General features: G+C 36.9%; 1 protein-coding gene across 1 annotated transcript in view; it reads right to left on the bottom strand.

Annotated features, from left to right (window-relative positions):
* Window positions 1–279: 279 nt before the first annotated feature.
* PAWR (pro-apoptotic WT1 regulator) overlaps window positions 280–15,515 on the bottom strand; it is a gene marked incomplete at its 3' end in the record, with an annotated part of 79,049 nt that continues 63,813 nt past the window's right edge. Inside the window, exons 4-6 of the mRNA XM_082499262.1 lie at window positions 6,623–6,770; window positions 5,114–5,218; window positions 280–366 (exon numbers count right to left, since the gene is read on the bottom strand). Of these exons, the coding sequence (XP_082355388.1) occupies window positions 280–366; window positions 5,114–5,218; window positions 6,623–6,770 (340 nt within the window). The remainder of the gene's footprint in view (window positions 367–5,113; window positions 5,219–6,622; window positions 6,771–15,515) is intronic.

Genomic DNA, 15,515 nt, shown 5'->3' on the forward strand with positions numbered 1-15,515 from the left:
AAGATAGAAAACCCAAATATTTTTGAACTTAATATTTTGAAATATGTCAAAAATTTAATTAATTCTTATGTGAAAAGAAAGCTAAAAATATACCCCAAATTTGATGCCATTTCATTGAATGAAGAAGAAAGTACTATGAAAATAAACATTCATCTGGTTTCCTAACAATAAATATAAAGACAGTTATTATAACATACTGCAACACAGGAAGTATTACTATATTGACCTTAACGTTCAATCAGTAGTTTTTAAATCTTTCCTCATTGAGGCTTGAATCTTCTACCTTGTCAGCTGTCCAACAACTTTTAAGAGGGTTTTATTTTCTTGCTTCAACTGTTCATTTTCATCTTCTATATCATCTAGGTCCTGTGAAAGGAAAAAGAAAAATAAACATTTCTCAGGACATAAATACAAACTCTAAATTAGTAGCAGAAGGAATTTAGCATCTTAGCTCTGAAATGAAGAAGTTGGGGTTGGAAAGAACTAGTGTCACAGTAGCTACCCCTAAATCTATTAAACTGGCCTTTTCCCAAGTGTTACTGTAATTACAAAACGTTAATATTACATTCCCGTGTACAAGCACCTTTAAATGGAAGCACATAACCAAAACTAAAGCTACAGCAGGAATTAACACATCAAGAAACAAAATAGGATGGGTGGGATTATTTTATTGGCATATACATAGAGTGCATTAGTTAATCAGTTATTGCCTCTGCTCCCCAGACTGTGCCTGTCTGCAACTATCCCGCTCACATATACACATCACTGGTTATCACTGCAAGACAACCTGCTTTGTGTTTTAAATTGTTTCAAAAATTTCATAAAGAGTACTGCCTGCTCATTTTTCTTTCATTTTCTGTGAAAAAAATTAAAAGGCATTTTGTAACTTATGTCCGAACTGACACTAAAAGAACAAACAGCATATACAGTAATAATGGATGCTTAAAATAAATTGCTCCCACCCCAAATGTCCATCCCTGTTGCACCAATTAACTTATTTACCCAGTTCCCATTCCACTTCTTCACTTCCTTACCAAGTCTTCAAGCCTTTAAAGTGGAAAGCAGTGAAACTGACTGTTTAATATAAGCATTACTCTGGTAAAAATAATTTTCCTGTACAAGAAAAAAAGACGTGGAAGAAACAGAATGAAAATGAAAAAATGAAGAAACAGAAGAGTGACCTCAAGGACAGCAATTTAATGAGGTAAATGAAAGGCAGGCAAAGGAGGAAGAACCATGATTCTCATTAGAGATCTCAGATGCTTTTAATTGAAGTCTGCAAAACCCTACCGTTGCCATCATAGATTAAACATAAAACAAGAGTAAAGATTTTCTCTCTTTTGTTCCCTTAAGTTGTTAAGCAGCGTTTGACATTCAGAGCCTATTTTCTTGGGGTTTTTTAGTGGGGTCATTCCAGAAGTGCACGCTAGAGTTGTTGTGTTTAATGGGTATCATGATTTTTTAAAAGCCTCTTCAGTTTGCCAAGCCAAAATCCATAGCGCAATACCTTTGCGATTGCTTTATTGCTTTTGTAATGTGGAATCAAGAAATCGCTAGCAGAAATTCCTCTTTGCCTCACAGAAGTAATGCTGCATCACAGTACGAGTGACTTCCAGGAAAAGCATTTGACCACTCCAACATAAAACAGATACAAGTGACTTAAACATGTAAACGCAAAGTTCAGACGGATAGCTACTTTAAATACAGTTTACTATGTAATTGTAAGAAACACACTTTGTTTTCTCTCTTGCACAATTCAGATTGATAACCGGGTGGAAGGGACAACTCTATTTCAATAAAATAATGTGGATTTAGTTCTGTATACATACATAATACTGTGTTTGAACTTGTTAACCTAGCCATCAGATGCTTCAATTAAAGCTTACCCAAAAACCTTCTTTTTAAAATACCTGTAATTTACTCAAAATAAAACAGTAAAAGTTTGCAAAATGTTTATGCTGCAAAAATAACATTCCAAAGATTACTACGAGTAAGAATTTCTTGAATATAAGCCAGGAAAAATAACTATTGCAGTTTAAATATCTACAGAAACAATGGACCAAGAGATGCAGGTGTGGTTTTTGCCACTCTGAAATTTAAAGTTTCTTACTCAAAATCACACCACTAACTTATGCTTATTAGTAAAAAAGATGCAATAGCAGGAAAGCTTGGAGTTCACATACCAAAGGAACCAATAACTACACAACTGACACTAATTGGATTATAAATCCTCAGTGACCGACTCTCTCCAAACACCCACTGAACTACAATGACATCTTAGTGAGGTCAGAGATGACCAAGTGTAAAGTAGGCGACAGTTGAACTTAGCCTACAAATATTGAAATGGCTTGAGATGCCTTTCCCTTCAGACATTTGAGGTTTTTATGAAGCAATTACCCCTTTCTTACAAAAAATGTGGCAGACATACTTTTAGTGGCTAATGTACTGGAGTGAAAAAATGCCATTTATGGCAGAAAACCTTTTCTGTTTCTCTACGTAAATGTAGCTTATGTTCTTCCAAGTATCTTTGTGACGCACTGACTGATCTCAGTAAAAATACACTGTTACATTAAATAAATATATTTACTTAAAATTAGAAAAAGTGTGCCAAGAAGTTTTTAGGATTCTTGGAAAAACAGTTTTTAAAGTGTAACACAATATCTTTACCAATCAAGGATGCATCCACTGTTATGAACTGACTGAATCTTCTAGAAAGAGCTTTTCTTTACATATGAGGACAGAGCAGTCAGAAAGCTATGCAATAAAATAGCGTTTTACGAATTTATTTAGGCTCTTTGATGTGAAATTCTTTCCATATCTGTGCAACTTAACATGCAATAACTGCATATTTTGATGAATAGAAAAATGAAGAAATACCATGAATGCATAGGGTGTCAAATTTAGAGACCCCTATTTAGGTTGCCTACCAGCAAAACTTTTTAAAAAGATCTCTGCATAAGCTCATTAAGTTTAGTCCTCAGGACATCCTTTTACGTGAGAAGGCTGAAGATTGCAATTGTTCTTCCATGCAAAGCATCCAATCCTGATGCTAAGCCTACAGAGTAACGTTCCATGAAGAACAGATGGATGTCCAAGTGCTGGCTCTCATTATCACAGTTATGATAATAAACCTTAGGCGAATATAACTGCCCTATTAACTTCCATAACCTTCTATCATAGCAATGATGCAGTATTTTTGTAGCTTTTCTTAATATTCTAAACCTTTCCTCTTTCTAAATCCACATGGATAGCCAATATAGAAGCAATCACAAATCCAAGAGCTATTAAAAAAGAAAGTATCACTTGAGACATGGGTTCAAACTTTTTCAAGACGACAAATTATTATGCTGGTCATAAAGTCAAAAGGCAGCTATTTCATCGTTAAGAAAAGCCCAAGGGATGCAAACATAAATAACTTGCACTGCAATTAAGCTAATGGACAATGTTATAACTATAATAAATGCTGACCTGATGGAGAAAAAACCCCATTCCCTTCTGCATTTAAGAGAAGCTACCTAGGGAGTACTAATAAGATGGCTTTGTAGATCTCATGGAAAAGTAAAATTTTAGTGACTGTAGAGGTTTTTGAAAGGACTATATTCTGTTCTATGTTTTCTTTCCACACAACAAGCAGAAATTTCCATCATACTTAACACAGGCAAGGCACAGGCAATGCTTGAACTGTTCAAAGATGGTTTCTAGTCAGAAACGTGATGGATTTAATTTAGGACATCATACTTCAAACACAGCAGAAAAAAAATAACATTGTTTCTGGAACAGCAAACCTTGCAAACAGCCATGGTCCTACAACACAAGCTTTCAGTGATTTAGTTTCTTTTGATTTGTTCCTTTTGACCTCTGAGTCGGGAAGCCAGGTGTGACCAGCAGTATTAAGTAGCTTTGCCATCCATTATGTAGAAGGAATGAACACTTGCCTTGACTGTAATAAGGTCATCAGCTTAAATGTGACAGATTCTTTGCAGAATCAAAGAATGGCATAAAGAACAATTCCTCAATTAAAACAGAAATCTCTCCAAACCAGACAATACTTCATTTAACCTACAGATTAACTTTCAACTTTCTTAAAAAAAAAAAAATTAAAAGATATCTCTTTCAGAATAATCTCATCTCCTTTTGTTCTCTAGATTAGTTTGCAAACTTGTGAATGCTGTCCTCCTTTGTTATAAATGAATAGCGCGAAATTAAAGTTGGCCACTATGCACATAGAGTCATTGCCTTCCTTCACTGCTGGATGACCAAAGCCAGTTCTGAAATTATTTTCTGAATTTTTATGGGAACGTCTGCACTGGACTAGTAGAGGCATATTTCCCTAGTACATCCAGGCTCTGCACCTCAGCCAGGAAGTGCAAGATGAGGTCACTAATCCCACTCTACGAAAGAGTTCCAGTCTGCCCTTAAAACTAGGACTTGTTGAAATTGGTATCTTCTATCAACTTTCAACTTCTCATCCTGTCCCATTCCCAAGCATGTTTCACTCTTCTACCCCTCTCCTCCTGCCTACACACCTTGCCTGAGTGATGGTAGCCCAAGTCTCCTGCCCCTGTCTTGTTCTGCCTTTACTTGGGAATCAACAACAAAGAGTATGAGAATGTGTGTCAGAATATAAAGCACTTACTCCCAAATCTTTCTAAGATCACCAAAATTACTATTAGTAATTAAAAGCTGGCTAAAATTAAATTAAATTCGAAATTACTTTGTCAAACAAAAGTACTGGGTAACAATTTATTGAGAAAACTTTCAAAACCCCAACTTAATTATTTCCTGGTATGCTATGTACTGAATTTGGAAAGAAGAGGCAGTAAAGAACACTTTCTTTTATGACCTTGTTCTATGAACACTTATAGCAACGAGAAATTCAGGTACTCCAATAACACAGAACTTACAGAAGTTAGTCATGACAAACAGAAGTCACCTGGAAAAAATGTAACTTACTGACATGCCTCTTGAAAAGTTACACAAATACAAAAAAGATCCCCACACTTAATTCTCTTCTGGCCTTGCCCAGTGGATGCAGGTGCTTGAAGAAGAGCACAGAGAATGCAGGGAATTTTATTCCCTCTATATAGCACTATATAAGAAAGTATGTGCTTACTCTGTTTAATAAATCAATTTCTTCCTTCAGCTTTCCAATTACTTCCTCTTTGTCCTGTGTCATCTTCATTAATCTTGCATTTTCCTGTCTCTCCTTTGCAAGTTCCTAAAACCAGAACATGCAATGAAGTTTGAAATGCAATTTTTGGTTTCTAGAGACAGTTTTAAGTTATTACCATTTAAAACAAACAAAGAAGAAAAACTCACATACACATTTAATTCCTCTCCCACAGCAAGTCAAACCCACATCTTCAAGCCCTTACATTTCAAGGGGCTAAAGAATCACGTCTACAAAGATATTTTACCCACAGCAAAACTGTGTGATATCTCTGATTCCAGAGACAATGCTTTAATTAGTATTTAACTTAAGCATGAACCCAAAATTGGATAGGGGTCCAAAACAGATGTAAGTAAATGTAAAGTATCAGCTTCCAAATTTGTTATATTGGGAGGGTTAGTGCTTTTTTTGGGGGGCGGTGGGGGTGGGGTGGAGGGGGTTTTAATACCACCATTAACAGAAAATGAAGACTCACTGTTAGAGCTGTGGGCCTGAATGTGAGTAATGTGAGTAAAAATGAAAATGGTCATTAGGAATTCAGTAAATCATGGTTCAGGATACTGGAATAAAGCCTTTAAATCTTCCCCTACTTTCTGTGTTACTGGTAGTAAATTATTTCGGAAGCAAAAGCTGATTTGGAAAGGATTATGGTGTACTTCACTCAAATCAGGCTTCCCCCAAATCTTTAAAAAAAAAAAAAAAAAAAAAAAAAAAAAAAAAGAATTTCTACAAAATATGCTCTATTTTCACCTTTTCCAAAAAAGGTCAATACAAACTATGTTTACCTAGTAACTTTCATCTATATGAATTCAAGAATATTTGGCAAATTACCCACAAAAACCCACGTCAGAGGAAGACAGAGAAGTTTGATTATACAGATGACATTATATAGCAAAATACTGGTTTAGGTGAAAAACTCAAATTTAACATTATTACATTTTCCCAAAATTGTTTGTATGAAGAATGTCTGAAATAATGAAAACTTTGGTTTAAATATGTATTTTAAATGTTTAAAACATTAAAAAACAACTGGGTAGCAATTAGATTTTATAATACTTCAGTACACAAAAAAATCCCAAACAAGTACATCAAAAACAGGCTTGGTAATTTTCTGAACAGGCAGTGAGACCCTCCTTCCCCCAAGTTATTTGCCCTCTGTTGCTGTGTCACGAGGTACATACAAGAAATACGTGGAGCACTGCTGGCTCTCTAAGTGTATTATCTTTACCTCAACTATTTCTCACTTATATACCAAATGAAAACTAAACATCTGTGATCAGAAAGCTCACATTCTTCTCACAGTCTGACTCTTCATACATTTTTATAGACATAACTATCTGTACTTCAAACATTTAGCATCATTTCTATATAATTTACTTGGAGATTTCCCCATGGAGTTTCAAAAGTACTTTATTTCAGATGTATGCCATGCAGATATTAATCGGTACTTACCCTTTCAAGTTCCTCAATCCTCTTTTCCAAAGCGTTACTCGGTACTGAACTGCCAGAAGAATTTGCATCCCTGCTGTATCTGCTGTAAGTTGTCCTGTCTGTTCGGGAATATCTATTTGGGGCATCATCTTCTGGTGCATTGGCTGTGCTACAAAGGCAAAGAGCAAAGCAGACACCTATTTATGCACTTAACAAAATGGAAATCATGGAAGTAACAAGAAGTGCTTTCCAAAGCACTCAATAGGTCAGTCTAATAAACCGCAGAGAACTTATTTCACAGCTCTTGTCTTGCTGAGAACTCACTAATTTAACTGCCTCAGGGAGTCGAATACTTGGATAATGCAGATCTTATCACATAGGTAATCAACTTTAAACACATACTTATCCTACCTTATTTTTAAGATTTAAAAGTTTTATGAACTGTGGACATTGAAAACCAAGCTAAAAAACTTTACTTTAAAAAGTAAAGTACCACTATGGAGTTTAAACCAAGCATCTTTTTAAGTAGATGAAAACATAAAGTATGAGAAACAAGTACATGTCCAAAATGTAAGAAGCTTACACACATCAACTGACTTTTCAGGAACTACGGATATGGCCTGTAAGGAACTGGAAAGTCAACCAAAGTGAGAAAGTGATGGAGCCCAACATACTGATTTTATGCCATTTCCAAATATTTTACTTCAAAACTTGGATACACAGCAGTTTGTCATAGCTCAGTTGGTAGGCACTCACTCAATAAGTGGTGGTATGTTTTTGGTTTTAGATCATGTGTCTAAAAATTCCTTAAAAATCAGTGCCACGGAAGCTTAAGAGATAAGCACTGGAAATACACATAAGCTAGCTTCAAAAAAGCTTATGCGTTCTCCATTATGATTGCCACGTAAAAAAACAGTGCTAATTAAAAAAATATATATGAGAAATTGAGCATTTTCAAAGTCACAAATTTAAGTGTTCTTCCCATAGCTATTTCCTTCCTAACAGCAATGTTATTTTCCTTCAATGTAGCATCTAATGAATAATTAAGAATCATAGAATGGTTTAGGTTGGAATGCACCTTAAAGATCATTGAGTTCCAACCCCCTGCCATAGGCAGGGACACCTCCCACTAGACCAGGTTGCCCAAGGCCATGTCCAGCCTGGCCTTGAACACCTCCAGGGATGGGCCCTCAACAACCTCTCTGGGCAACCTGTTCCAGTGCCTTACAACCCTCAAAGTAAAAAATTTCTTCCTAATGTTTAATCTAAACCTGACCTCTTCCAGTTTAAAGCCATTCCCCCTCGTCCTATCACTCTACATGCCCTAGTAAAAAGTCCTTCCCCAGCTCTCCTGTAGGCACCCTTACTGTTTGGCAATTTTAACAATAATAAATCAGTCCCAAAGAAACGTTATGTTGTTGAAAGTCAAAACACTGATACTTGCTGATTACAAGAGCAGCAGAACAGAGTGCCATGGGACCAGGCAGAGAGATACAGACCTTCCCCTCCACAATCCAACAAACCCACACTTCTTTGACTTTGAAAATATACAGCTAAACAGCCAAAAACAAAACAAAACAAACAACACAAAACAAAACCCTTGTTCAGCCTTCACCAAGAGAACTCAAGAGGCACTCAAAAGCTATCTGGGCAACCAGCTCTATGTGGCCCTGCCTGAGCAGGGTGGTTGGACAAGATGCCCTCCAGGGGTCCCTTCCAATCTCAACCAGCCTGTGATTTTGTGAAATCAAACAGCTGAAATACATATACAGTGGTTTTCTAGAGCATTTAGGAAAAGAATGAAAAGCACTATCAGTATCCCTACATTTCCTTTAAAAAAATAGAAGAGTATATGATTAATGTGTTCATTTAACAGTTTTGCATTTCATAACTCTAGAAAACCCCTGCTGACAATGTGCAAATCTAGATGGATACAGTGCAAATCAAAAGCAGGAGTATCTGGCAAAAGGATGTCTTTTCATGGATATAAATATTGCTTTCCTCCAGTATGTGTGAATTTTCCAAGGCACACTGACACAATTGTAAGGAATTTTGTAGCTTAATGTTATTACCATATTTAGCACTGTTTATTCTTCATCTAGAAGTTTTTTTAAAAAAACATTTCTAGGACCGGATACGCATGTTGCAACACAACATAAGAGAAATATTTTAGCTTAACTCTATAAATTCTAGATTATTTAGCTTTCTGAAAGATGTGTTGTTTTGTGCTGTTAATGTCTCAAGGACAGACCACACAAAAAAGGCTCAATTTTTCATCACTCAAAAATGATTTTTTGCCAATATACTGGAGTATCTCAACTCAGCTCCAGTGAGTGACATTGGCCGATGCCCCTACGGGAAAGTTAGAAGAAGGAATACCTAGATAGGAAGAGTTTCATTAATACTGAAAATTAATTCTCTATTTTCCCTGAAACTCACACTCTAAAAGTTCCTCACCTATTCCACTGGGGAGCAGACCCTACTGAACACATTCCCTTTTCAGTATCAGCAAGTACAAAGGATATATCATGAAGATTACTAGGAAACGGGATTTAAAAAACGTTTAAGGAGGCATTAGTACATAACCTAACACAAGGAATGTGACAGATACAAAGTTCATTATTGTGGCTGTTATAACCAATGACTATTCCACAGCAACAGCAAAAAGGTACCATCCAAAACACAGCAGACACATCTTTCGCAAAGAATGGAATTTTAGTCTTCAGATACAATGTCACTTTGCAAACCTTAAACAAGTAAGAAAAGTTACTGGAATAACAGTATCACTGAACTTGATGTCTATGTTATGCTTTACTAAGAGAAAATACCTATCAACCAGCCCCAACAAAGATATCTCTATGGAAATAAACCTGTATATTTTTATACATACATAGAAAGATCTATTTTATATTTACAAATGTGTAACAAAAATACTACTACTAATAATAATAATCATCATCCGTCCAAACTGAAGAATTTTGTATACTACTAAGAAAACAAATTGGGTTTATACCTTCTTTTGGGGGAGGGGAGGGAAAAGTGGATGCATGGAAGAGCAGAACCCATTTAGTTTGAGACTGCAACTGAAACCTTCCTTTCGCCACCTCCTACCTGAATAAAGGTTTACAAATACTTGCAACTTGGAAGTTGCTGGAATCTCACAAAAGTTATGAAAGAAAAGCAAGCCTATTGTCAGTAGATGTATATTGGTTAAGAGCAGTCATTAGCACCAGATGAAAAATGATAGGGGTCTGCAAGTTGAAAAAATTTAGAGTCACTGCTCAAGAATGCAGTTTAAAATGTATTCCACTTTTTAGCATTCGAGTAATTTATGTACATGACTGTTTCAACACTTGCAGTTAAAACATCTAGCCGCAGGCTATGGCTGCAGGAAACAGTATTTTTTAAAATTACTTTTCAAGAAGAGTATCTGAGATTGCATTTGTAGCCACACATACCATGGATTAGAGTGCCCACCCAGAGAGTAGCAAGTGAGAACGTATCTGGATAGAAATCCCTCACTACTGCTTCAAAAGGGCATGTTCCACAAGATGTTGTTGTCCCACTAGCTTACTTTCAATTAGCCACTATCAAAACCTCATTTTAAATGTGTATTCCTGTACTAGGACGCTGAAAACAGAAAACACTTTTGCAACTTAAGACAACTTGCTTTTGAAAGTTTTTTCTGGCTGTACTTAAATAAAAATCATATAGTGAAATCAACCCATGTTGCAGTTTGACTACTCTTACACAGAAACCAAAATTTCGTTTTGGAATGATGTTCTAGTCATCATTTACTTTAAAATAAAATCAGTTATTCACACAGGGGCAGGTTTAACAGCAATATTACGAAAGGTGTTGGGGGATATGGTGTAGGGGAGAACTTCGTAGAGTAGGGTAGATGGTTGGACTCGATGATCCCAAGGGTCTCTTCCAAGCTAGACAATTCTATGATTCTAAGGTGGAATAAATCTTGCTCCTTCCAATGCCTGTTCGATTCTCTCAGTGTCTTCCTGAAGCACTGTCCAAATTGTAATTTCATCCAATTAAAATCACCCAGTCAAAAGCAGATTTCATTGATTTCAATTACGACACGTTTATTTTTATTGCCAATCTTCTAATTACACTTGATTTGGAAACTCCTAATTAATTATGTCACTGCGATCCAGTCAGTTGCTAAGAGCTGCTTTGGAAGAATGAGTGAAAGACAGTATTTCTAAATAGGCCACCTTAGACTTCTGTTACTTCGGACTGCTTAAGCTGTGGCTTTCAGAGCTGAGCTAAGGAAAGGCAGTCTTGTGTTCCCTACAGCTGCACATTCCTTGCCTCCTCCACTTTTCCTGGCTCTGGCCTTCAGGTGACTGAGTAGGAAACAATTCAAAGAGCTGATGCAGCAATCCAGCAGCCCAGCAAAAGGAAGCCATCGACTTCTAGCCACAATGGCTCCCTGAAGCACCACTCTGTCCAGCTGCATGAGCACTGACACAGGGGAAGTAAGGAGCTGCAGCTGGCTCAACTTAGACCGTCAAAAACTTCTGCAGAAAGAAACCCTAAGTGTTTCTGCCTTCTCATAACATCAGCATTGGCTGAAAAGGGGATATAAAAGTCAGGAAAAGCGCCTTGAGTGACTCCCATCTATTTTAAGTGTTCCTATCTGCACAGTAGTGGTCCTAATTAAACAAGCTAGGTGAGACACTGCTTTAACAGCCAACCCTCACTGCAAAACTCCCAAACACAGGCAAGCAGGCAAGTCTGGGCATAGTGTTATGAAATAGTATTTTGCAGCTGTATTTTTTTGAATCAGTGAGACCAAGGTAAATGTAAATTTGTTATAGTTTAAGCAGTAATCTGAAAACACTGAGCAAGAGAATTTCAGCACCTCTTCAGAGCACCTCCAATGAGTGCCCTGAAGCACTAGCTTCTTCTCGTGATCTCTTCTTCATTGTTCATTTTTCAACTCTTGCATGAATGTTAAGCTCAAGTACAATGTAGTTTTTTAGAATTAGTGGGCAAGGGTCTCTGCCTGTTGAGTTCCATGTTAGTGTGCCGTACTGTCCTAAACGAGGGGAAAAAAAAAATCTGACGTTTTGTCTGGAAGCCATAAAACCATACCATATTGTATTCATTTCCACTAATAAACAAACTTATAAGGGAACACACCCCTGAACCACTAAGAGATTTTAATCTAACTCTTTCTGTAAACTGATCCAGCCTGATCTGTCTGATCCATGAACCATGCAAAAATCTTCTGAGTTATTTTAAATCCTGATTTGCAAGGTTTTCTTTCCAATTCAAGACATTTCTAAAAAAGAAGTTAAATTGGTTCAAAAGCTAGTAGACAGTTTTAAAAATAAGCTGCTAAAACAAATTCTGTGTTTATAAAAATATTCCAATGTGCACATACATATCTTGCTTTACTGTTATAAGCAAACTTTTTAGTTCACAGAACGCAAGAGAAACAATTCAGGTTTATACGTAGATTACACTCAAGTATTTCAATAAACAGAACACACTTTGTCATTCTGTTGTTTGAGAAATAAGTGAGGACATCGACTATGCTGACAGCATCAGACCTGAATCAGAAAACCATCCCTCCTAACGGTGACATGCTCGTTGCTTTAAAATAACTACTCACAAAGCAGCATAAAAACTGGTAGACCCAGTTACACTAATAGTAGTTTGGAATGGACAAGATGAAGCATATTACATTAAAAAAAGCTTAGCGAAAAATGAAAGATGAGGAAGTTGATATGGGTTATTTCAATGGAAGGACACCTACACATGAAGCTCACAGTCAGGACAGATGGCTGATCACTACTCCCAAATACTCTCACGAACCGGTCTTGTGGCCTTGGTGTCAGCATGACCTTGAAAATTCTGGTCATGCTTTTAATAGATCTTACAGTACCACTCCAGATCACAACAGAACCATCATTTTCTTTTGAAAATATTTTATGTAGTTAATCATGCAACTACAAAGGAGCCCCTCCACACAATTCTGGGGTGTAAGTATGGAAATTTTTGAAGCAAATTCGGAAAACAGACTACAGTTATAGATTAAGATCTTCAACATAAACTTCTATTTACTTTACCACATAAGGAGACAGGCTCAATTTGTCCAAGTCAGCCAGAACAGAAGTAGAATAACACAACAGCAGCCAGCAGAGTTCATTTGTAAATAAGTCTTCCACTCAATGGACACTCAGTGAAACTGGTTTCTCAGCAATGTCATATAAATGTATAAACATCTAAATGTTTAACCATGGCTTGCTGCATCCATATAAGGCAAAGCAGCCAGTATGTCTGATTAAATAGGTAGTAAAATCTGTGCAATTCCTTGAGCATATTGAGAGAACAGCGATTCCACGAGAACACACAGCACAGATCCTTCTTTTCTGCTCTTATGTCTCTCGTCTTATCAGGTCCAGGGGGCTGGGTATCTCAATGTAGACATGAAAACAGCTTTACGGGAAAAGAAAGGGAAGGTACTGGAAGCCCAGGATGGTATGAGTAACCCAGAGGAAGAGGACAGAGAATGGAGACAAAACAGAAAAAAAACAACCAAGAAATCAGAAAAATGACAAAGAGAAGACTAGGACGTCAATGGTTAAATATAAGAATGTAAGAGAAAGGGGGAGAGAGAAGAGAAGATGTCTAACTAGGCTAGAAAATGGAAACCAGTGAAGTGAAGAAAAATGCTGAGATGAAGAGATATCACTTCTGATGAGGAACAACTGGGGAAGAGGGAGAAGGCAGAAGTGAAGCAGCAGGAGTAGTAAAGATGGAGGAAAAGGACCTACATTCTTTCCGTGAGGGAGTCTATAACAGAGCCCAAGTTTTCAAGAAAACATCTTTTCACTTTCACTGTCATATGTCTATGAAGTCTACTAACAGTCTCTTCCCCACCCACCAATTACTGACCACCTGTCAGAGTAACACAAGTAACAGTTTCAAATGGGATCTCGAAGTGGTTGTCCCTATGTGAGAATGTGCTTTGTTCTCAGTTTGCTTTAAAAACCTAAGGTAGTACACCCAAAACTGTTAAAAGCACATTAAGTTGAACATAATTTAAGCCTTCAAGCAGTTTATGGTCTCAATTCAGCCTTTTGGCATTCACATTCCAGTTCTAGGTGTAATCACAGAATGGCATTTTCAGTTTCCAAAGGACTTTTACTGTGTTAGGGACTTGAGATCTGAGTGATCTGAATAGGAATTACTGTAGAGGAGGTTGTTTTCTGTAAGACCTTCCCTTACTGCAGATGTTGGAAGGGGCAAATAAACCAAACATTGTCAGAATAGAAGAGGACTCCGGTCCCAACTCCTTTAGCATCAGGAGGTGAAGCCGCTGGGAGACATACTTTGTTCAAGTACTCTTACCTGAAAAATTATTTCAGACGAGGTAGAAATTTTCAAATATAGAGGGAAAATCAATAGCTGCTGTTAACTCTAATCACAGTGGGCATTGTAAACCTCATGGAGGTACCATTAAAATAAAACCTACTTAGCATTTGCGAGCACTGGGCGCTGTGCTGATTCACAGGAAAATAATCCTTTGTTTTCATCATGAGGTTTGAAGACTATGCAGTGAGTAAGACAGACGGCAACATACGTAACTAAATATTGAACAGCAGCTCAAAGCAAGTCAGATTCCTCCCGAATGTGATGCCAGTCCTGAGGGGGAAAGTTGACTAACAAAGAATGCACATCCCACAGATAACTAAAGCTGACTGAACACAGACTGCACAAACAAGTCTTATTTTAGCATTTTCTAGTTTTGGAGTTTCCTATTTTTGCAATGCTAATCAGAAGAACTAGTTTATTTTCAAATAAGCTACAAATGTGATTGTGCAAACTTCTATTTATTACCACCCCACACACAACCAAGTTTTTGCGAGTGAGTATATACAGCATGTGAACAGAGTAAAGATAAGGTTTATGAAAAGCCACAAAGCAGTATGACACACACCACTAAATATTCTGCAGATACAAATAGCAATGAAATTCTGCACGAAGACTGAAGATAAAGTGGAGACTGAACTAAAATATGTTTAATAAGAAAGTAATAATGAAATTATAAAGTTATTAAGGTTGTGACAATAAGTCCACCCATTCTGCAATGACAAAGTGATTAAAAAAACACCCTATAGCAATAAAAAGCATCACTCGACTAGGTTTATAAGAACCAGGAATAGAAGTATAAAAGACAGCATCATGCTAAGAAATCTAAAGCATAACAGGATAGGTTATTATTTTTTACAAGGGTGGTGAGACACTGGAACAGGTTGCCCAGAGAAATTGTGGGTGGCCCATCCCTGGAGGTGTTCAAGGCCAGGTTAGAAGGGGCTTTGAGCAACCTAACTTAGCGAAAGATGTCCCTGCCTATGGTAGAGGGGTTGAACTAGATGATCTTTGAAGGCCCCTTCCAAACCAAACCATTCTATGATTCTATAGGTGAACAAGTCTTAGGGGTGGAAAATACACCAGTGAAGACTAAAAAATTGTAGGTGCTCTTTTCACTTACTTCTACAGCCAGATTATATATACACAGATGAATTAACCACCTACACGTTTTACCTGAGTAAAGGATATCTAAAAGAGAATACATTCACGTATCAAATAAAAATATGTTTACACAAATGCCTTGCTTCAGGTCACATATTTAGACCCCATGTTACCATTACACTTTCCTAGTAATTGTGATAGCTGTGTTAATATTAATCCCACATGGGGAAAAATTTCACTCACTGGTCAGGTGCATCAAGAGCTTCTGAAATATTTTTCTGATTGAAGAACTTCAGTAATGACCAGGATAACATTTGGCTCACAGACAAATAACAAACAGGACATGCTATATGTGGGCAGCATCCTCTACAACTGAGACAGTAGTATGACAAAACCATAGAAATTTCTTTCA

Source organism: Vanellus vanellus (assembly GCF_965231255.1).
Source record: "Vanellus vanellus genome assembly, chromosome: 1".
In the NCBI taxonomy this organism is placed as follows: domain Eukaryota; kingdom Metazoa; phylum Chordata; class Aves; order Charadriiformes; family Charadriidae; genus Vanellus; species Vanellus vanellus.